At 42.5% G+C, this 23,459-nt stretch overlaps 1 protein-coding gene across 2 annotated transcripts in view; it reads left to right on the top strand.

Annotated features, from left to right (window-relative positions):
* ANTXR2 (ANTXR cell adhesion molecule 2) overlaps positions 1–23,459 on the top strand; it is a 102,769-nt gene that overhangs the window by 37,448 nt on the left and 41,862 nt on the right. For both annotated transcript variants that reach the window (XM_061345866.1, XM_061345867.1), the window contains exons 11-12: positions 17,345–17,423; positions 21,239–21,334. In XM_061345866.1, the coding sequence (XP_061201850.1) occupies positions 17,345–17,423; positions 21,239–21,334 (175 nt within the window). The remainder of the gene's footprint in view (positions 1–17,344; positions 17,424–21,238; positions 21,335–23,459) is intronic.

Genomic DNA, 23,459 nt, shown 5'->3' with positions numbered 1-23,459 from the left:
TGACTGATCCATTTGCAGTTTACACATACAGAACAAAACCCCATGAGGAATAGGTAAAATGCCTGTTGGTAAACCCCTGGTCTCCTGCACATAGTTCATTGTGTTTTTTTACTTATTTTTCTGCTGCTGGCTGTGTTTAGTTCAGAGCTTGTAAAATGACAGCTGTAGATTTAACCAAGTGTTCTTTTCAAAACCCACTTTCTCACAGTACTGTGTAGCAGGTGCATGGGGTATCCTCAGGTTATGTGACAGTGTAACTATGCTGCTGGTGCCATTTTGGATACTTTGTTATCGATCCACTTCTGAAGTGCAAAATTACATAGGCTTCTTACAAACCCAGCCCTCTTTAAAAGGCCCTTGATCGAGCTAACGGATGAGAATTACTTGGGACTCTTACATGAGCAACCTATGCATTATAAAAAGTGTCAGAAAGTACTGAAATACTTTATAAATACAAGCACCAGGTACACTCTGCAGAAGGAACATGAGGAGACAAACGCAAATTGAATTGCTTTGCTTCATGTACTTTGAGATATCTCTTACATATTGTGAGAGGAAGTGGGACGTTACAGCTAACCTGGTTTATTAATAAGGACTCAGATTCTACTGCATTGACCATTTAAAAGCCACATTTTTAGAGTTTGAAGAATATTTGAGAAAATCAGTTCCCCTTTTTAGTGCAGGCTTGAATTTGCTGTCCTGACACAGCACAAGGGAGTCAAACTGAATCAGTTTTCTTTGACCTCTTCATTACTTTTAATGTTTCTTGAGTTAGTGTATTTGGGAAAGAAAACAAAGCCCTTGTCTCTTTGGAAAAGCAGTACAGGAAAAACAGGTCTAGTTTTAGAAGTCTGCGTTCTTGTGCTACTTCCCTTTTGTTTTCTTCATTTTGCTTTTAAGTTCCTTGACTAGACTTCCCAAAAATAGTTCTGTAGGCTTGACTTCACAAACAGATGGCTTGTGTTCCTCCAAGCCAGTGGTAAAACCCCTTCTGCCTTCAGTGGAGAGGCTATCAGAACAATATACATTTCCTTACTGAAGGTTTACAAATTGTCTTTTATTTGATGAGTGGATGACAATAATAAAAGTTTAAACTAGCACAGCAGTGTGCTATTCTACTGAAGTATTTGTGGTTGATATTTACATGTTTACTACTACCTACCTCATTTTGTTTGATCACTACTTTCTCATTGTATTATCACAGTAAAATTTTGGATTTGCTGGTGCCTACCGAAAAAAACCCAATCTGATCTTGTGCAGATGCTCATCTAAAGAAAGCAAGAAAGGTTAGGTTTAAGCAAGGTGGGGAACTGTTAAAAGTGCAAGAGGCAAAGAATTAACATTGTTCTTAAAATGTTTCAGAGAACTAGAGAGGTTTATTTTTTAATGCAACTGCAGTGTTGCTGGCCATCTTCCACCTTCATCCATCCACCTTCACCTTCCACCTCCACCTGAATTCATACAGTGGTTGCTCTAAGATTAGCTCGTAAACTGAGGTGAGTCTTTCCACCTTGATCCAACAAGGTATACAAGCTTCTCAACATGAAACACACTGACTAAGCTATCCAAGCAGCTGTACAGAAAGTTGGTGATGTGTTTCAGATGACCAACAGAAGGGCAAACATCAGGTCAAGTGGGATCACTCATTTAAGTATCACATGGTTTCCATCTCTCACCTGAGTGATATTCTGACCCCATTGCAGTGAATGGCACTTGACTACCTGAGGGGTGCCCGGGGATAAATTTGGGCAGTGTCTTCCTCCTTGGACTTGTAAACTTAAGGACTAATAAAGCCAAAAAAGAAAAACCCAAACTTAAGCTCTCAGTTAGTTGAATTTGGAGCTAGATTGTGTGTAGAGATGGTACAGTCTGCATGACTGCTTTTTAATGACCTGATCTGCCCTCTATTCAAATCATGTTGGCTTCAGCTTGCATATATATTCCTTCTTACATCCTGTCCAACATGAACAGCTGCTGGCACTTAAAGAGCAGTACAAACTGGAACACAAGAGGTTCCACTTAAACTTGAGAAGAAACTTCTTCTCAGTGAGGGTGACAGAACACTGGAACAGGCTGCCCAGGGAGGTTGTGGAGTCTCCTTCTCTGGAGACATTCAAAACCCGCCTGGACACGTTCCTGTGTAACCTTATCTGGGTGTTCCTGCTCCAGCAGGGGGATTGGACTAGATGATCTTTTGAGGTCCCTTCCAATCTCTAACATACTGTGATACTGTGATTAAATAAGAATTACTTTTTGTGTGGTAGAAAGGAAGATGACTATGCCTGTATTCCCAAATTCTGAGTTGCCTCCAGTTTTCAAAGTAGCTGACTTCAAGCTCCAGCACGCAGTTCAGTTGAAACAAAGCACGCAACAACACGTCTTAACCAGTTAGCCAGCATCATATATTGTTTTTTTTTTAAATGTATTGGTAATAGTAAGAGCTCCTGGCAATAGCACAAGTTTAGTAGTCACTTTAAATGCTCTTTCTATCCCACATTCATAAAAGGAGTTATTGAAGGAAAAAATCAACCTTACTGAGCAAGTCCTATGAGAATCTGAACATAACGAGAGAATCAATAGCTCAGACTCTTGCAAGTGTAAGAAAACTAAGGATTTTTGTCCTAGAAAGAAAGCATAATGGGAAGTGATCTCTAGGACTAAGCACATAGCTTTATGTTTTGAAGCTGCAACTGCTTCCTGGAGACATGTTTTTATTTAGCTATTAACCAGATTTCTCACAGGGGGAGCCTGTGTCATTAGAGTCTTTGTTCTTCTGTTGACAACAGCTACTTGGCTTGTTTGGCACTAGGTTGTGAATGGGATGGCAGCTCAGAGGGAATGCAGAACCACCACCATCATTTTGTGGTTTCTGCACTGTCACTTCTCAGGTCTTTAGACAGTAATTTTTTGCTGTTGTTGCTTCTGGTTTATAATTTATTTTCTTTTGATCCTGTCTTACAGCATCGCTATTATCTCTTAGACTTTTGGGATAAAAAGGTGAGGGAAGAAACAAGTAACCTCCTCCTTAATTTATGTGGCACCACCAGGCTTTAAGTAATCTATTTCGGGAATTAGCTTAACACCTATTGCATGCACATGTCTTCCTCTTAAGAGGTTTCTCAGCTTCTCTACACATGAAAATAATTTTTTTCTTTTTTTAGGTTCTGTTTCACTTGCAGAAAATCAGTTGTTTTTTTTTTTTCCACAGCATCAAGTCAGTCCTGTAATATTCAGTAATGCTGTCTGGCTCTTGATATTTGACTGTTCACATCACCTGTCCTCTGTCTACTTTTGTTTGAGCTAGTGCTAAAGCAAGCTCCACTTCTTTTCCCTTTTATACCTTTTCTTGTAGCCTGTGATAGCCTGAATGCAGGCAAGAGCTTTATCATTCTTTAGCCAAAGTTTTGATAATACGATCCTAATATTCCAAGTACAGCTTTAGGGCAGAGTTAACTGCTCTGCTTTATGCTGTGGGGTTACATGCAGGGCTGAGGGTTGAGGACAGTGGGAATTAGCCATGAGCTTCAAGTTAGACATAACTTTGAGAGCATCTCTCAACAGGGGCTAAAGGAAAGCCAAGGCCTGTCTTCTGGAAGAGCTTGTAGTTCTGGGCAGTTGGAGAAGCAGACTTGTAAGCCCAGTTTCATGGGTTCTGACAAAGTAAATTAAAACCAGTTTAAAACAGCACAAGGAGAGTCTATATAAAACATACTCAACTGCAGTTTACAGGATGCACCAAATAGTTCCTGCTCATTACTTCAGGGGCTTTGAACTTTATTCACAGCAGCTATGCAGGCAAAAGCTAAGACAAGCTGAAAGCCCGGGAATTCACACCTAAGCTGTCACTGGCAGTCTTGCACTAGATTTCTGCCTCCCTGGGAAACAATCTGTCAGTATGAAGAGAAAGCACACACGTCGTATTTAGTTCTAGGTGCTTTGAGTGAAAGATGTTTCTGTGACAGTGGTTCATGAGTCTCGCTTTCCAGTTTCAAAGTGTCATTTTTATTAATACCAGCACCAGACTTAAGAGGAAGATCATAAACACACGAAAGAAGGTGGATGGATTATGGGTTCTATCCTGCGGATTACCTTATTTGGTTTCTAGACAGCTGCTCCCATTCAGGAGCAGCTGAAAGGTGTTCTACAAAATGGCTGTGTCAAGGCAGGCTTCTAACAAAGTACCTCAACTCTTCCGCCCTGGTCCCCACTAGCCCGAAGATAGAACTTATGATGCCTTTGCTCCATCCAGTGCTTGTGTGACATGAACCTGGGAGCCAGAAACTTAAAAATCACCTTTACATTTCATCTCTTGGGGAACAAGAGCATGTTACATAGGCCAGCAATGTTTTCAAGTTTGTGATGCAGGGGGAAGGCCATGAAAGCGTGGGCATATTCAGGGATATTACAGTACATGCAGAAGCAGTGAAGCCATTCTTTTTCAAGTTCAAGGAAAAACTTTTTCCACTGTTAATTCACTTGGTTTTGCCAACACCTGTAGGTCCTTACAGTCTTCCTGCTTCCTCCCATGTGCTAGTGTACTTGCAGTATTAGGAAGCACATAGTGAAGGCAGTTCCCTGGAGCACTGCCATTTTCATTAGAGCAGTGATCTGATTTCTTATCTGTTTTTTTTCCTGCAGCTTCTTTGTGGGATCTCTGTTTTTCCCCCTCCTTTTTCCTGCGGTTGTTAATGACTCTAAAGTAGTAAAAGCAATGTTAAAGAAGTGATGCTTTGTGAGGTGGCTGATACTTAGTATGTTTGCGCAATGAACTAATGGATAATAATTCTAACCATTAAGTAGCTAGTTAGTACGTTTCGAATGAACACATCTGGTCCTGCCATGGGTGAAAGTTCTGCCTGTGTATGAGTGACAGATGTGATGTTTCCCTGGTGCTCTCTTTTAAATAGTTAACTGCATACAGGTGAAGTAGCCTTAGCCAGCCAGCCTCCAAGGCAGCTGCATGGTCTCATGGCTGTGGACATGAGCCTCATCTTGTTAGTCTGCTCCAGCTATTGCATTCACTGGACTTTCCCATTTCATAGGCTACATGTAGCTTTAAGAAACACCCTTTTAAAGAACTTTGGACTCTCTGCTTCTCGTCTGAAAGGCAGCAGCAGCAATAATAGTATGTCATGCCATCCAAGGGGCAAATAGTTGTGAATTCACAAGCCTTGCAGATTGATCTTTCTTAGCAAAGGGTATTTGGGGCAGTGCCACCCTGCTGTGTTGTTACTTGGAGCTGGTGAGCTAAATTTGGAAACAACATTCTTCTGAAAGAAAGAATCATCTCAGGGCAGCCTACTTCCTTATGTAGTCCGTAACTTCTTTGGCTGGAACAGCTGGCATTTCATATCCATTTCAGAAGTGAGAAAAGCTAATATTAGTTACATGCAGAAGAGAGCATTCTTCCCAGCTGTGCCGTCATTTTGATTTCTTCAGATTTTCTCTTTTTCAGATGGGGCTCTTTAAAGGGTTTTTCCTCCTTCCCCAGGCAGAGGAAGGGATTATGTCACTAAATTAAACAGCAGGATATTTTGCAATAGGCTGATTTGCACAAATCATAGAATCATAGAATAGTTAGGGTTGGAAAGGACATTAAGATCATCAAGTTCCAACCCCCCCTGTCCCCCGGGCAGGGACACCTCGCTCTAAACCATATTACCCAAGGCCTCGTCCAACCTGACCTTGAACACTGTCAGGGATGGAGCATTCACAACCTCCCTGGGCAACCTATTCCAGTGCCTCAACACCCTAACAGGAAAGAATTTCCTCCTTATATCCAAGCTAAACTTCCCCTGTTTAAGTTTTAACCCATTACCCCTTGTCCTACCACTACAGTCCCTAATGAAGACTCCATCCCCAGCATCCCTATATGCCCCCTTAAGATACTGGAAGGCTGCTATGAGGTCTCCACGCAGCCTTCTCTTCTCCAGGCTGAACAGCCCAACTTTCTCAGCCAATCTTCATATGGGAGGTGCTCCAGTCCCCTGATCATTCTCGTGGCCCTCCTCTGGACTTGTTCCAACAGCTCCATGTCCTTTTTATGTTGAAGACACCAGAACTGTACACAATACTCCAAATGAGGTCTCACGAGAGCAGAATAAAGGGGCAGGATCACCCCCTTTGACCTGCTGATCACTCTCCTTTCGATGCAGCCCAGGATATGGTTGCTTTCTGGGCTGCAAGCGCACACTGAAGCTGGCTCATGTTCATTTTCTCATCGACCAACACCCCCAAGTCCTTCTCCGCAGGGCTGCTTTGAATCTCTTCTCTGCCCAACCTGTAGCTGTGCCTGGGATTGCTCTGACCCAGGTGTAGGACCTTGCACTTGGCATGGTTAAACTTCATGAGGTTGGCATCAGCCCACCTCACAAGCGTGTCAAGGTCCCTCTGGATGGCATTCCTTCCTTCCAGCGTATCAACTGAACCACACAGCTTGGTGTCATTGGCAAACCTGCTGAGAGCGCACTCAATCTCACTGTCCATGTCAGCGACGAAGATGTTAAACAAGACCGCTCCCAACACCGATCCCTGAGGGATTGGTCAGTTCTTAAAACAGGAGACTTGAGTTCTTGACTACTAGAGGGCAAGGTAAGTTTTATTCCTATTTCTGAGGGTCAAGGAACCCTGATTGTTTCATGCCTATCCCTTAGTGGTTAACATGCAGCTGCCAGTAGCTCTAGTGATAAGGTCTCAGTCTGTGACCTTTGTTTTGTAAGGCATCAACAATAGCACAGCTGCCCTTGCATAGCTGAAATCTCAAACCTGCAATTTGGCATGAGGAACAGAACAAATTGGATAAATATACATAAACACATTGTGAAGGAAGGGAAAACAGAACAGAATGAACCAGAGCATCATCCTACAAGTTGTTTGATAGGGATGATTTAAGTAGGCATATGGTATAGTTAAATGTGCTTTCGAAAACATTGGCCCGATTCTTCAAGCAAATATGAAATAAATAACCAAATAGAAAGTGAGCTGATAGAGTATCATTAGTTCTCTCAAAGGAGGCATGTGAGTGCCTTTGGAAATGTGTGCCAGTGGGGGCTGGGCGTGAATGATAACCAGATTTACATTCCCACACAAGAAGTTGTCATTTACTTATTGTTAAGATGACACAGTTGTACTTCTTTCTAATGCTGCAAGCATTAAAAAACCAAGCATGCAATGAGCTAATATTTAGAGGTAAGCTAGCACCAATTTTCAGATCTCATGAGTTCAGCATTGGCATAGCAGACCAGCACAGCACTTTACTACCTCTCACAGACCTATTTCCACCCAGCAGTCACACTGCCTACAACACATGTATTCCAGAACTCAGGATCACTGCTATGTACATCCTACATTGAGACCTTCTAATGCTGTGGTAGTTAGTAACTCAGTAGCAATTGTAAGTTAAATTTAGCCTTTGTTTCTGCATTTCTTTTACCCCATGGAAAGAAAAATACAAAATGGATAAGCTAAGAAACACCTAATGCTTCACTGCAAAAGAAGTCTAAACAGAAGTAAAGGATGCTCTTCACAGGGTGGATTAGGCTTAATGTCTGTTATAAATATTAACTTCTGAAAATATTTTAGCAATACATTTAGTTTGACACAATTAGATTATAATGGGAACTATTCACAGATGGTAACATCCTCAATGAATTGTATAGGCTAACTGGCTCCTTAGACATATGAATCTGATGTTAAGATCAGTAGTAATTTCTAATGCAGTCCTTCATGTTCCTCAATAGGGCACAAAGTGTTCCCAGAGCATTAAGAAAGAGTGCGTGAGCAGAACTAAGTGCTTAATATTATGCAGTGGACATAGTACCTGGAGCTGAATTAATAGAGTAACTTAACATAATGATGATATTTCATACCCTGTTACTGCAGGTTCCCATGATTCCATGAGATTGAGCTAATGCACTGCAGGCTCCCAGTTTTTTCAGATTCAGTGGCACTTCCCCACATTGAAGCACTCAGGTATCACTGCACTGCTGTCTCTTTGCTGTGGAAAGCAAATATAGGCAGCATGTTGAAAATTCTGCTGAGAAAGCTAGATAGTTCTGAGGTAACAAGAGGGGATCCTGAGAAAACTATAGTTTGCGTTTATGTCATTGCTAAGCTACACCAAGGAGACAGGGAGGAGTTTGTACTAACTCTTTACCAAACCCCCAAAATCTCTGACCATTTATTGTAACTGCACGTTAACAACTGTATCCCAGTACAGTTCCCATCATCTCGAATAAACTGGTTCCTGTGTGACCCTTGGTACAGTGGAACCACACTGCATATTTGGCAGGCAAGCTTGTAAACCTGCTCCAGGGAAACTCATGTTCTTTCTGCAGCTGGAGCTTTTGATATAGGAAAAGCAGCAAACCCAGAAGCATGGACTTGAATGCCTTCCTGTGTGGCTTTGTGTGGCCTCCTCCTGCTCCATAAATGTATTCCTAGATGCAGAGAGTCACATTTGTGGTCCTGGAGTGTTTGTTAACGGAGAACAGGGGAAAGGATACTCTGTGCTTTGGTGGTAAGAATTTGTGGGTAAAGATTCTGTCCTGTAGTGACAGGGCAATGGGTAACAGGTTTAAACTTAAACAGGGAAAGTTCAGGTTAGATCTAAGGAAGAAGTTCTTTACTGTGAAGGTGGTGAGGCACTGACACAGGTAGGCCAAAGAAGTGGTGAATGCTCAATCCCTGGCAGTGTTCAAGGCCAGGTTGGACAGAGCCTTGGATGCCATGGTCTAGTGTGAGGTGTCCCTTCCCATGGCAGGGGGTTGGAACTAAATGATCTGAAGTTTCTTTCCAACCCAAACCATTCTGTGATTCTATGGTTCTATAAGGTTAGCTGTATCCCTAGCAAATAATGGCCAACAATTTCAGACTTAGGCTGGTCAAATGTAACCTCTGTGTCCATACAGTGAGACTAAAGCAGACCCCACTGAGAACATCAGAGTCCTGCAGCCATCTCTCCTACCCTGTACCTGAGCACGAGTTGTATCCCTGGTGTGCTACTACTGCTGCTTTTCAGCCTTCATGCAGGGAATGAGGGGTGGAATGGGAGAGCCTGCCTCAGTCTACCTCCAGAGGTGAGGTGGATATTGTTTGGCAACTAAGTTTTTCCTTCGACCTGTAAACCACAAAATACTTGCACTGAATGACACCTCCACCTGTATTTGCTCCTGCTGTGAACAAGGGTGAATATTTCTGCCTTAAAAACCTGAACATGATATTGTCAGTTACAGCAGTTACAGCAGTTCCCCTGGCCTTCCAGTAAGCATCAGAACAAAACATGGTCATGGTGGCACCCCTTTGTACTCCCAGGCTGTTGTGTAGGGGATAGTAAATTACACAGGGGTGAAGTGATAGGTATGCAAATAATTACACTTAATTGGTAGTTCTGCCAACCCCCTTTCCCACCCATTCCTGCTTTTCCAGTGTGTGATTTCTGTTGACATGTAGATGTATGCAAACACACAGGTGCATTCTTTATGTACAGATACATTTAGAACACATACACTTACTTCTGGCTTCCAATATTAACTGTGTAGTATACCTATATATTCATTTATGGTGATAGTTTTTTAAGGGAAGGCATCCTTTTAAATAATAGCTGTATTTTCTTCCTTCCTACTGTGTACAGCGTTTCAGCTATTTTAATGCTGGCACTTGATTCTGAAATACCTTTGTCACCAGAATTTTAGTAACTTCTTGAGCAGTTGCCAGTTTAATTTTCAGCGCATGAAAATTGAAGGTAAATTATTTATTACTTCCAGCAAATGCCTTTCACAATTTTATTTAATTTTTTCATTTTTTTTTAATGGCTCATAAAATGGCAGCCTTTCATTGGGTACTCATAAAGTAAGGAGCAAATGAATATTTTGCTAATAGGTTACTGTGGATTGAAATGTCAGCTGTATTTCACACGGTGTGAAATTCTTTAGACCAGAGCTGGAGTTACATATGGCCTTGGGCCATGGTCCTCTTCTGTAACAGTACAGCAGCAGTGGGCATAAAGGAAGGAAAGAATTGCAATTGTTTGGTCTTCTCAAGTTACATTTTTTGGTAAATTATTTATTAGAATGGCCAGCGGGTGGTGGCTGATGTAGTTTAAAGTTGCAAGACTCTTGTGGTTAACTTTGGTCATAAATAAGAACATCTTTTAAAAGTTTTTTTGTCAGACTAAGTTTTCCAGGATTGATTCCCATCCAAGAAGTGATATTTCAGAGACAGCATTTAGCCTTCTGCATTGAGCAAGGGCTATTAACTGTAAATAAAGCCCACAGTTTTTGCTATGACAATGAAATAGCTTTGTAAGTACAGACCACTGGAAAATTGCATATTAGACCTGCGGTACATAAAAAACAAGAGAGTGTGTGAGTAGCTGCACAGCGTGTTAATTACACATGTTTGTTAGCTCTATTTGCCATCTATTTGATTCCCCTTTACTCAAGCGCTGTGGTAGCAGTGATCAGAAGGCAGGAAGATGCGTCCTGGCTAAAAGCCTTAAAGAGCTGCTGGATGTGGGTACTGCTGTGTTCTGGAGGATCAGCGTGGAGGGCTGCCCTTGCCTTTCCTTGGAAGCTTGTTCCCACAGCTATGTTTTTCAAGTCAGGCACAGAGAAGCTGATCAACTCCTTGTGTTCTGGAGTGTAACTGCAAGAAGGCCTGGACCGGCCTCTGGTATCAGAACCTCTGCGCCTGCTTCCCCTTCTTGTGTGCACAGCATGGGAACACCACACCTTGACCCATGTAGCATGTGCCAGGCAGCAGAGGTGAGGTGTTAGCTGGGCACTGAAGGGTGTCTTCCTGGGTTGCTACAGCAACATCAACATTTACATTTCCAGATTATTTGTGAGTTTTATCTGGGGTTGACTTGAGGAGATACTGTGTTCTTGCAGCTTGCAAGAACTTGACATCTGTTTTTTTTTCTGTGTGGGTATGAAATTAGTATCACTCTAACCCTCCCTTGTGAAATAGGGTTGTGTCAGAATGTCTGTTGTACCTTAGGAACAGTCTGCCCTTCTGTGCATAGCTGTGCCTTTTATGTCACCAGTTCTATGAAACAGAGCCCAGCAAGGGTTCAAACATGGGCCTCACATGGGCACTTGGTGCCTGTGGAGACATTTCTGAAGCATTTCTGATCCACTCCACTAGGAAGACTGAAGGTACGGTCTTATGACTGGCTGACCAAAACCTGTGCTGCACCTTCCCTCGGGAGCTTGAGCCTATAATGAAAAATTACTGCAGCCTCATAAGCCTTTAAATGGTTTTCCTCCAGTCTATAGAAGAAAGGGCCCTCAAGATTTCCAAGCATTAGCTGTGACATGGTCTGGTTCAGCTGTTGGCTGATTTGAGCTTTTCTGATGGAACCCAGCATTTGTGAAATATAGTCACCAGTGGGAAATGAAGGTGCCCAAAAAATAGAATCACTGCTGGATGTTATTTTATTTTTAAAGTATTTCAGGTTTATGCAAGAGTACTGAGCTAAAAGCCTCACGCATGTAAGCAGTTAGTAGTAAATGATAGATGTATTTATGTAGATGTCTTTCTTGTGGATGTTTGTGAATGAGCGAGTGGAAGAAATAGGACACCTAGTTTTTGGAACTCCAAATTTGAAGGGGTAGTGTTTCTATGAATTAGCAGCACACATAGCTATTCAAACAGGTGGATGCTAAGGAAATGAAAAAACGTGTTTCTTATCTCCTGCAGACATGACAGTTTCAGGAAAGGAGTGATTTTGTATGTTGACAGCTTCATCCTTTTGAGGATGAGGTAATTATCTGTCTGAGTTCACTTCTGTGGCTTTTAGAACTGAGTATGATCAGCTCCTAGGAAATAGCTCATCCCTGTAGCAGTGTATCAGCATGGAAGCTGATAGGGAAACCGGTTGTTCTGTATCTGCTCTGATAGCTGATGTGCTTGCTCAGTGAGCCTGTTGCTTGGGATATTTGTCAGACAGCCTGACAGCTAAAGGTTTGCAGAATGCAAAGCTCCACAGCGCTGAAATGGCAGGTGGCACCAGGGACTGGAAACGAGCGGGATCCAATGAGCAGTGGCCCTGCTTCTCATTCAGACACTTGTGGTGTCGGTGCCCTTTTCTGCGTATGGCTAGAATGGTGTACAGAGGTGTTGCTGTGAGTTGAGTATCAGATCTGTAGACCTCACTGGAAGTAGAGTCAGGCCTAGAGGGGGACAGGAGCTTGCTCCATGGCACCTCCTAAAAATATGGGTATGCTCCCCATTTTAATGACCATCTCAAGAACTGGCCTTCAGGAACCAGCCTGAGCAGACTTTACAGTGTCATAGAATAACAGAATGGTTTGGGTTGGAAAGGACCTTAAGATCATTCAGTTCCAAACCCCTGCCACGGGCAGGGACGCCTTATACTAAACCATGTCGCCCAAGGCTCTGTCCATCCTGGGCTTGAACACTGCCAGGGATGGAGCATTTACCACTCCTCGGGCAACCTGTGCCAGTGCCTCATCACCCTAACAATAAAGAACTTCTTGCTTAGATCTAACTTCAGCTTCCCCTGTTTCATTTTAAACCCATCACCCCTTGTCCTATCACGACAGTCCCGGATGAAGAGTCCCTCTCCAGCATCCTTCTAGGCCTCCTTCAGATACTGGAAGGCTGCTACGAGGTCTCCACACAGCTTCTCCAGGCTGAACAGCACCAATTTTCTTAGCCTCTCTTCATATGGGAGCTGCTGCTCATCCTCATCCTCATGGCCTCCTCTGGACTTGCCCGAACAGCTCCTTCTTATGTTGAAGACATCAGAAGTCACAAGAGCAGACCCCACCTGGAGTACTGTTCAGTTAATAGCAAGTTTCTTCCTGGTCAGTTGTGCCGAACTGAGATTTCTGTGGCACTTCTGAGCATTTGTTTTCACCAACACATGCACTCTAAAAGCAATTGTTTATTTGTCAAGTGCCTGGTGCCTGATTGTAGCTATGTTCTGACACTACAGAAAAGAGCTGAGTTGTGTCCCAGGGACTATGCCTGCTCAGCACACCACCCGGGCAGGTCACATAAGAGAATAGATTACAGACATCCCTACGCCATTTTCTCCCAAATCCAAGGGAAAATACTTAGCTGGAATGCAGCACTCAGGCTCGGACAGCACATCACCCAAGCAAACATTTTTGCTGGGGCTGGAATTAAAAGCTGCTTTTTCTAGTAGAAGACAGAAGTCTTCTGGAGTGTTTCATCCATATGTGTTTCAGGTTCCCATTTTGCTCAATTTGCTAGCAAAGACCATCTAAAAAGATAGTTTCTTTTCATAATAACTAAGTTGGACATACGTTGCATGTTGCAGCCAGGACTCATCGAGCTTACAGTGGCAAATAGACTAAGTCTGGTAGCTACAGAACACTGCTAGAAAAAGCCTCATTCAGCTGTTCCACACAAAGGCAAGAGAGAACTGCCCCTAAAAATTGAAGGAAATAATACGTATTGCATCAAGAGAATGTAGTTTGGTGCACAACAGAGAGAAAGTAGAATTAAAAAGAGTGACTTTTTCTTCAAGGTTTAATGCACAAGAAGGAAACAGTGTGAGAAGTTTAGCAGGGTTGACTGTTAAGGCTTGAAAGCTGGGCTTTTTCTAAGGAAGCCAAGAAAGTCCAACAGCTAAGTCACAGATCCAGGAATTCCCAGGGTACGCTGTCTGTCTCACACACTGAAATGTGTACTTCAGCGAGTTAGAACACCTACCTCCAGATTAAGCCATGGGGGCATGTAGATTTTTGCCGACAAACCAGTCAAGGTAGGGGATGGGAAGCATTGCTGCAAAAAGGGGGAGTTTGTTTCCTGAAGAGCTGTATGGGTATGTGGGAAGAAGGTATGTGGAAATAGGCTTCTAAGAATATCTGTTTGAAATAATTTCCATTATCATTCTAGTGGACTTAGCAGTTTGTTGTTTTGTTGGTTTTTTTTGTTTTGTTTTTTCTTTATGTAGGGTTTGTTATACAGGAAAATGAAACATAAACATGAATTAAACATGAAATTAAACATCATCAGGGACTGTAGTGATGGGACAAGGGGTGAAGGGTTTAAACTGAAACAGGTTAAATATAAGTAAGAAGTTCTTTACTGTTAGGGTGGTGAGGCACTGGCACAGGCTGCCCAAAGAAGTGGTGAATGCTCCAACCCTGTCAGTGTTCAGGGACAGGATGAACAGAGCCTTGGATGGCACAGTCTAGTGTAAGGTGTCCCTGCCCATGGCAGGGAGTAGGAACTGGATGATCTTAAGGTCCTTGTCAACCCAAACCATTCTATGATTCTGTGAGTAGCATTTAGTGATACTGGTAGCATAGCGAGAACAGGCCTCAACAGCCATTTACTTCTCTTCTGAACTCTCAGATGTGTTTTGCCTCCTAGTAGCTCAGATGAAAAACATGCTATGCTGAGTAGACGACATTTCAGACAGTGCCTGCTAGTGCTGGCATCAGCACTCAGCCACTGATGCACCCTCCCTTTCAAATCACATAGGTTTGGGACTGGTAATGGCACATCACACAGATCAGCAAACTGCTGGAGGGTAAAAAACCTGGTGAATGATGCTAGAAGATATTGCCGACTGACAAGAACACATGGGTCAGAGGCAAGGTTGATACTGCCAGGCAGCAAAAAGGATTTGCTTGGATAGCAGAAAAAAATCCCATGGGAGATCGAGGATTCACATTCATTTTTTATTTTTTTATTTTTTTTTTTTTTAATATGAAACGGGGAAAAAGCAAGCATCTAAATGTGTTTTGGAAATTTGGCCTCAGTATCTGTCAGCAGCTCCAGTCAGATGTTACTGGCCAAATCTATCAGTTCTTCGCTGCTGCGAAGGCACAATTACTTTTTCTTTCAGTGGGAGTTTTGTCCAACAGTAGACTACAGAAATAGCTCCAACAAAAGGTAAAAGAGCTGAGGAAAAGCCTACAATGGTTTTAGACACAGTTAAAATAGGATTTGAGATCAAGTCAAGCAGGGGGTATATAAAAACTAAGTTCTTAAAAAATGTTACATGTTAATCTAAAAATCAAAATTGGGTGGTGGACTATGTGTGGATTTAGAGCAGTTGGAAGGGTTCTTCCCATGCTAGCAGTCTCTGAACCATCAGTGTCATCCCAGCTACAGCACACACCATTACTTCAGAAAGTTCAAAGTAAAGGGCTGAACAGCTTTTATGTTCAGGAAACTTGGAGCACTGTGTGCAGTTCCGATGTCTTCAACAGAAGGGCATGGTGCTGTTGGAGCAAGTCCAGAGGAGGCCACGAGGATGGTCAGGGGCTGCAGCACCTCGTTTATGAAGAGAGGCTGAGAAAATGGGGGCTGTTCAGCCTGAAGGAGAGAAGGCTGCGTGAAGACCTCATAGCATCCTTCCCGTATCTGAAGGAGCATAGAAGGATGCTGGAGAGGGACTCCTCATCAGGGACTGTAGTGATAGAACAAGGGGAGATGGGTTTAAACTGAAATGGGGAGTTCAGGTTAGATGTAAGGAAGAGGTTCTTTATTGTGAGGGTGGTGTGACACTGGCACAGGTTGCCTGAAGAAGTGGTGAATGCTCCATCCCTGGCATTGTTCAAGGCCAGGTTGGACAGAGCCTTGGGAGACATGGTCTACTGTGAGGTATCTCTGCCCATGGCAGCAGTTGGAACTGAATGATCTTAAGGTCCTTTCCAACCCAAAACATTCTGTGATTCTATGATTCTATGAAATGTGACCGCAGTGAATGCCCTTGCTCAGAAGTAACCGCTCTTGGAACTTGGTGCACAGCCTATGGAATGTTTCTCTGAGTCTTGCTTTAAAAAAACAAGGCTAATAGGGGAAAAGAAAATATTTAAGAGATTAATCTTTCCTCTCTAAATTTGTGCTTAACTGAAAAGTTGCTATCCAAGACTATTTGTGTGTGTTGTGGATTCCTCAGTATTTATGGACTGAATTCTGTTACTCCCTTTCATCTTGAGACATTCTATGATTCTGTGCTGGAGTTACACCTAGTCATAGGTGATGCAGTGCTTTTACCTGGGTGCAGAAGGATGTGACCCCAGGCCAGCAGAGTGAGTCACATCAGTGTAACTGGGCTGTAGGTTAGCGACTTGACTGCTTAGTATGATATGCTTATGGTACACACATCTCCAGAAGGCTGAAGAGCTTAATCACACACATTTCCTCAGGGACACCTGTCAGGATCTGGGCTGTCTTTCAACAGCACAGCGTGTGCTTAAGTCCCTTATCCAGAAACGGTACAGCATGGGATCCTCCTGCACTGCAATCAGGAGGGTTCTTCAGCCTAAGTCAGGCAAAGTTGTTGTGCTTAAATTTCCCACAGCACTTCCCACTGAAGTGGCAAAGCAAAACATGGGAAAAAGCATTAGGTGTAAAAAAAATTCATCACCAAGGAAAGTTTGGGTATAGTTTGCTTTATTTAGTGTGCTGGAAGGGAACGGAAGTAATTTTTTATTTTTATCTGTTCTGATTCACTTCTTCTAACAATAGTTAGAAATAAATGAGAGTTATTCTTTCTGTTAGATCAATTATTCATAACACAGATCATTTAAAGATTAGTTTAGCGGACACAACTTGCTTCATTTTTGCTAAAACTGAAAAAAGAAATTAGCCAAATTAGTTAAAATAGCTTTGAACTCCATATTGACAAAAGCGTTTGTGCCAGAATAAAAAATCATGACATATAAGAATGGTATAAATGATTAATCATATTATTAGTTCATGGATATCTTTTTATTTAATTACATCTATGCATAATATAAACTGTCTGAATCTTGGGAATCCAAGCCAGAGAAGCTGGAGAGTCGTCTTAATGTTTAACATGCACCATGTGTTGTTTTCTTCTAAGGTTAATTTGTAAAATGTAAACCACATACTATTTGTAAGCAGTGTTTGAGTACTATTTATAGAAAGTCTTGACCATTTATAGTTAATCCGACATTTTTATCCATAATGTCTGCTATGACTAAAGAGTTGCTTATGGAACAGACAAAACAGTGTTATTTTTACAGCTCAGCTTCAGCTGATTTGATGTGAAACTTTTCAGAGTAATTTATGCCCCATAAAGTAGTGAAGGGTTTTTCTGTCCTCTGATAGCTGTCTATCAAGCAGACAATTTCCCAATAGGATTCAACACAGTACCCAAAACTGGTTTCTGAATTCCCCATGATCCAACCCTGTAGCAGCCAAGTCACTCCTGACATCTAGAGCAGCTCAGATCCCCAACCCCCATTTTCCTCTCTTGGAAAATGTTCTTTGTTGAGCATAGTCTGTATGGGCAAGTGCCTGTGTAGCATATATGTGTTGTTACTGACTGCTTTATGGCTGCTGATTCTTGGTTTTTCTTTCTTTACAGAACTCTGGAAGTGTTGGTGAGTTTGAGTGAAGGGCAATCTTTCATGTCCAGCTCCTTAACAATCACAGCTTCAGAGTGTGTAAGTAAGCAGATAACATCAGTCAGTCCTGAAATCCAGTTTCGCTTTCGGCTTTATCATTGCACAACCTCTCAGTGCAGAGAACCTCAGCGCATGGCAAGTCTTGGTGGACATCTGGAGCACCCAACTACAAATACACCTGTGCAGACACATACAGAATAGACAGAATTCTATTGATACCAGAGTTCTTAATGTGTAGTGCTCATGTATATATATGTCCTAAGATGCTTTCTCTGTATTTTGACACATGCTTAGAATCTGTTCTATAACACACAACAAAGGGTTTTCAGCTGGTTAAGTTCTCTGATGAAGCATGTGTGTGTGGGGGGGTTACAGGCAAGATTTTTTCCTGCAGTCATATAAAACAATTCCCTTAACTCTTCCCATTAAGGTGGAAAACAGATTTTTTTGCAGGACCCTATGTAAGTGAAGCATTGCTATATGTATCATATGAGACTTCCTAGTAACACACAAAAGCCATGTCTCATGTGGCAGGCTTGGAGTTTTAGCCTTGCCTTCTGATGTAGGCTCTAAGGGTTTCTCCTCTCACTGGTGTTGCATGTGTTTTGCTAGCTGCTTCAGGGATTGCTGATTTAGACCATCTGCAGAACTCTTTAAGTAGAGGAAAAGCCCTGGAAGTCTTCTCTCCCAGGGTACTTCAGCTGGCTCTGCCCGTGAGATCCAAGTAGTGTCTGTGTGTTTGTGGTCTGGGCAGGGCTTGTATTTTTCTGGAGCTTGGGAATTGTATTTTGCTAAATATATTACAACAAATGACTTTAGCACAATGTGCAGCTGAGGCTTTCAAAATACTGGGAAGCTTCCATGCCATCAGAGACTTGCTCACTGTAACAATAATCATTTGGTAAGAGCCAGGTGTGAGACAGTCACCTGGGGTCCCATTTCAGCACAGTCCCATTCCAACCTGCTGTGGGATCAGTGGGAGCAGGCTGAAGCTGAGTAGACAGGACCTTCAGACTTCAGCCTGGTATTGAAGGTGGTTATAATCCTATGGGAGGATACTAATGCCACATAACTTTACATACCTGACTTTGGTGCCCAAATATGGAGTGCAGGCTCTCAACTCTGTTAATTAGAGGAGACAGTCTTTGTCAAAGCACAGGCTGGAGCACTTAAGTTAAGCCTTGGTTTAAGGTAGTGTGAACATGTGGCTATGTTTTCTCATAGGCTTAGAGAGCAGTTAACAACAGCTTCTAGGATAAGCCACATACTTAGCAGTCAGTGACTTTCCTAATGTAATATATCCAATTTCTTACCTCCCATTCCCACTGTCCATTAATTTCCTGTGTCTTCTGTATTATGTAGGCAAGAGAGGTGAACTGTTTGCAGTTTGACACCAGACCACTGCGTAGGGCTGGAGGTTTGGAAAGCGTGCTGCATGCACATGGATACCCTGTTTCTTGAAATCTGTCTCATTTAATAAGTGACTTGACTGCAGTTTTTCTGTCAGGCACAGAACATACAGAACAGTACCTGCTGCTCATCAGCATATATCCTTCCAACAGTATTTGGTCATAGAATCATAAAATCAAAGATTGGTTTGGGTCGTAAAGCACCTTAAAAATATCCAGTTCCAAACCCCTGCTATGGGCAGGGACACCTCACACTAGACCATTTTGCCCAAGGCTCTGTCCAGCCTGGCCTTGAACACTGCCAGGTGTGAAGCATTTGCTTCTTCTTTGGGCAACCTGTTCCAGTGCCTCACCACCCTCACAGTAAAGAACCTCTTCCTTATATCTAACCTGAAGTTTCCCTGTTTCAGTTTAAACCCATCACCCCTTGTCCTGTCACAACAGTCCCAGATAATGAGTCCTCTCCAGCATCCTTGTAGACCCCCTGCAGTTACTGGAAGGCTGCTCTGAGATCTCCACCTTATTGCTTGTAGATAATTAACCTAAGAGAAAAAATGACAATTTTCTTCTGTTCATTTAAAACCTAAATAGTTTAGAGATCAGAGTCATGTCAGTTGAGCCCTTCAGCTGCAGGAAGAAAGCCTGAATGAACTGAGAGCTGAAGAAACCCATACTACCCGAATCACATTTCTCTGTTTAAAGGCTCTGTCATTCAGAAGGATTTCAATCTTACCCCAAAACATGCTGAAGCAGCCTCTCGGCATGGTAATGTAAGGCCAATACAGTCATAGGAGGACGCTGGAAACTAGCTGCTTCTATCTTAGTCCATGTCCAGTCTGTCCCTGTGCCCCCTTAAAATGACTAAGATTGCCCAGATAGGTAAAAACAAAGCATCGAGGCAAAGCATCCTACCACACTGCTGGGTCTTTCCTTTGCTGTACTCTTGTGAGGCAGAAGTTTTCACTAACAGGAAACGGAAAGAGTGCAGATGTGCATTGACAAAAAAAATTGTTGTACTTCTGTTTACCATCTTTTTATTTTTTTCTTTGCCTTTCATACACATTGCAGCAAAGACAGCTCCACACAAGGAGAGCTGCTGTTTCCATAGTAGCAGATGGGCAACTGCAAAAAATGGGTCATTGCTGGAATTGTTCCACTAATTCTGATAGCTGAGTAGCTGATGGCTGGTTGGTGTAGATGAGTTATAAGTTATAGCCTCCCCTAGCAAACACGCGGTGCTGCAGTGAAAACAAACAAAAGATACGTGGCATCTAGGCACTGTGGCATGCATCCCACCTGTTTCTCGTAAACATGTATGCCTCACTGCACCTACGTGTACTTACTGTAGAATCACAGAATCCCAGACTGGTTTGGGTTGCACAGGAACTTAAAATAATCCAGTTCCAACTCCCTGCCACAGGCAAGGACACCTTCCACTAGCAACTTCCAGGTTGCTCCAGGCCCTGTTGAAGCTGACTACCAGGGATAGATCATTGATCACTTCTTTGGGCAACCTGTTCTAAACTTGGAACAAAGTTCAGTTTCACCTTCCACTTGTAATGGTGTATCTCCAGTACAACCTCTTTCACTTTGACAGAACTACTAACACTGTGTACCAGCCTTAGTGACTTCAACTTTGTTTTCTACCACAAATCTTTGTGGAAAAGGAAAATTAAAAAATTACTAAGAAGAAAGCTTCAAGTTCTCTTACTTTAAAATAATTAGCTTCCTTTTTCCCCACCTGAAGTCTAAACAACTTCTCTTTTCCCAAGGCCACTGTTGCACTGTTTTCTGAGTGTTGTACTAAACCAGCCAGCAGCACAAAACACCAAGTGTAAGAATAAAAGCGCCTACAGGATGTGGTTTTGAGGTGGTGGGAGATGGGCTGCTCATTTCTTTACTAAAAGCACTATTGCTGGAAGCAGTAACACTTGGTCAGAAAATCTCAGGATGGTGGGTTCAGGTTCAAACAGCACTACTACAGATATTCAGTGTGCTGTATATAGAATCATAGAATGGTTTGGGTTGGATAAGTTGGTTGGATAAGATAATATAGTTCCATCCATGGGCAGGGAAGCCTCACACTAGACCGTGTTGCCCATATGCAATGTGAATGCCCCAGGTGTGTGGGCAATAAGCGTAAAAGCCTTAGATATGTATTGTTAGGAGAGATTCCTTAAAATTCCACCCACCAATCCATACAGACCTGTGTTGTCACAGAAAGGAGGGTACCTTTCATCACAGACTCAGGAGGAGACTTACTTTGTTTGTGGTCCAACAACAGCTCATTTCTTAGCAGTCAGTGTACACTTTGTTTTCTTCAACTTGGGCCTTACTCATTTGGGATTTGTATCATTCAGTATGAAGCCGTTTTGGAGTGAGTGGGAATACCGGCAGCAGTTGTTTGCAGCATCCACTGACGTTGTCTTTCTGCTTTCTTCTCAGTCTAGTGGAGTAGCAGCGCTTGTTGCTGTTCTTGTGTTGTTGCTGTTAGTGGCACTTGCTCTGCTCTGGTGGTTCTGGCCCCTCTGCTGCAAAGTGGTGAGTAAAGACTGTTGGAAATTGTCAATGCATGTCTGACTCATGATGATAACTCATAGGGAAACTCAGGCTGGGAAACACAGATACCATGGGAAACAGGTTAATTAACAGGAGAGCTACATGTGACATACGCTGTCTATTGAGGGAGGTTTCTGTCATTGTCAGTACACACTAAATGGAAGAAGAGACCAACTTCAACGCTGGGGGCTGCACTCTTAGCAGTGCTTCTGGCTTTCTGAGACCTGCACACAGGGAAACGAGCACCAGCATGCTGCTGTGATGCTCATTGGCTTTCTACTGAGTGAGCACATGTTCTATTTCTGTAAAAGTCTTCCATAAAAGCCTTTTATTATTTGGAATTTGTTTGCTGTAGTGGTATGAACATGTTACCCTGAAATCAAGGATATTTTAGAAGTAATAGCACTTAAAATTGATATTTGTAGTCCATTAAGGGCTCTCAAGTTAGAAATCCCGTATTGTCTTAATAATCCTTTGCATACATTGCATCTCTCTTCATCAGAATGCATGTTTATTATTCATCCAGTTCAATGACAGTGCTGAGGACTTGGGGAATGGAAATTGTTTCCAGGGTGTCACTGTACTCCTGATCTTGTCTTGGGGACAGCAGAAAAACACGTTTCTGATTCTTTCCTGACCATGAAGCCCTTGGGTGTGGTCTGTCAGACCTCAGGCTATCCTAGGGCAAGAAGTCCTTAGCTCCCATCTGCATCTTCATGGTCTGGGGTTTCTGTGTCCTCTATGAACTCACCTCTGATAAGAAGACTCTCTTCTGTCTCATTCTTTGAAGTACAGCCCCATCACAAATCTCAGGAGTTTGCCTGTTAGCTGTTTTACTTCAACTTTGTTTTCTATCACGAGTCTTCTGTAAAAAAGGGCAATTCAAAATCGCTAAGAAGAAAGCTTCCAATTTTCTTAGTTTAAAATAATGAGGTAACCTGAACTTATAGACCGTCGTCACACTTCTTAGTTTCTATACTTTCCAACTGTAGAAAGCAGCTACAACTAGGCTAGTTTGTCAGAGCTCTCAGTACAACTTACCTTAGTAGGGATTGTCACTAGCTGAATATGACTGTCAGAATATAATCCATGTGTCTTCAATTTATGTTAGCCCAGAATCAGTCTTTTGCATCTGGAAGTGCAATCGATCACACCATACTCAGTTGTGCATGCAGTTTTCATCGTCTGCCAAGTTGATGTTTGAGGGATTTTTTTCAGCATCAAGTTTACACATGCAGTGAAAAAAATCCAAATGCTCTTCATATTGGTCAGTGTTCCCAAGTCAGTGCTTGTTAGCAGTAGTCATGCTGTAGTACAACTTCCTATACTGTGCATTTTCCTTTCATTACAGTAAGAAGTGACTTCAGTATTTCATCCTCTTGAGAGGAGGAATTCTCTTCCCAGTGGTGACTCTGTAATGACATTCAGTAAGGTGCTTTCTGGATTTTTTGATGTTCATTAAAAAAAAAGGTCAGATCTATAGTTCTACAGGGTTGATTTCCAGTCCTTTTGATAGTTATGATAGTGTAATACATTAAAATATTAGCTGCACCAGCCTGTGCCTGTTACAAATGAAAGGAGTTCAGTTTACATTACAGGTCTACATCAACACATGCAGAGCTCTGGAGGGGTATCTCAGGTAGGAGCCAATTCATGGGAAAAGATACCCTTTATAATCAATTACAGAGTGAAGATTCTACATTGGGTGCTAAGGATGCACTGTGGCATTAAGGCAGGGTTCTTTCTGGGCTGATCTCTTGTGTGGAGCTACATCTCCACAAAGCAGCACTGAGCTGTGAGAAAACATCCCTTGGTTGTCACTCACCTTGGGTTTAAGTCTGTTCCTTTCTGATGCTTACTTTAAGGGATGGTAACTTACCTATCTTTTCTGGAAATAGTGTTTAATACAGGGCTAATGTCCTTGATGAGAGGTAGCAAATCAGGGACAGGCAGGACCTTCTCTGACTCTGCTTCCCTGGCAGAGTGCAGCATCTGGTTTTGTGGGACAAAGAATAGGAACAAAGGAGAAAACAGCAGCCCTCAAGCCTTGTAAGCTTCCCATGCTTCAGAATCAAATGGGAGAGAGGGAGGCAAAAGGCGTCATGGA

The sequence above is a fragment of the Neopsephotus bourkii genome, unplaced genomic scaffold, assembly GCF_033783945.1.
Source record: "Neopsephotus bourkii isolate Nb327-2 ecotype Australia unplaced genomic scaffold, CSIRO-AGI_Nbou_v1 NB_244, whole genome shotgun sequence".
NCBI lineage: Eukaryota > Metazoa > Chordata > Aves > Psittaciformes > Psittacidae > Neopsephotus > Neopsephotus bourkii.
Note: the sequence above shows the minus strand (reverse complement) of the source record. Positions and strands in the feature narration are given on the sequence as shown.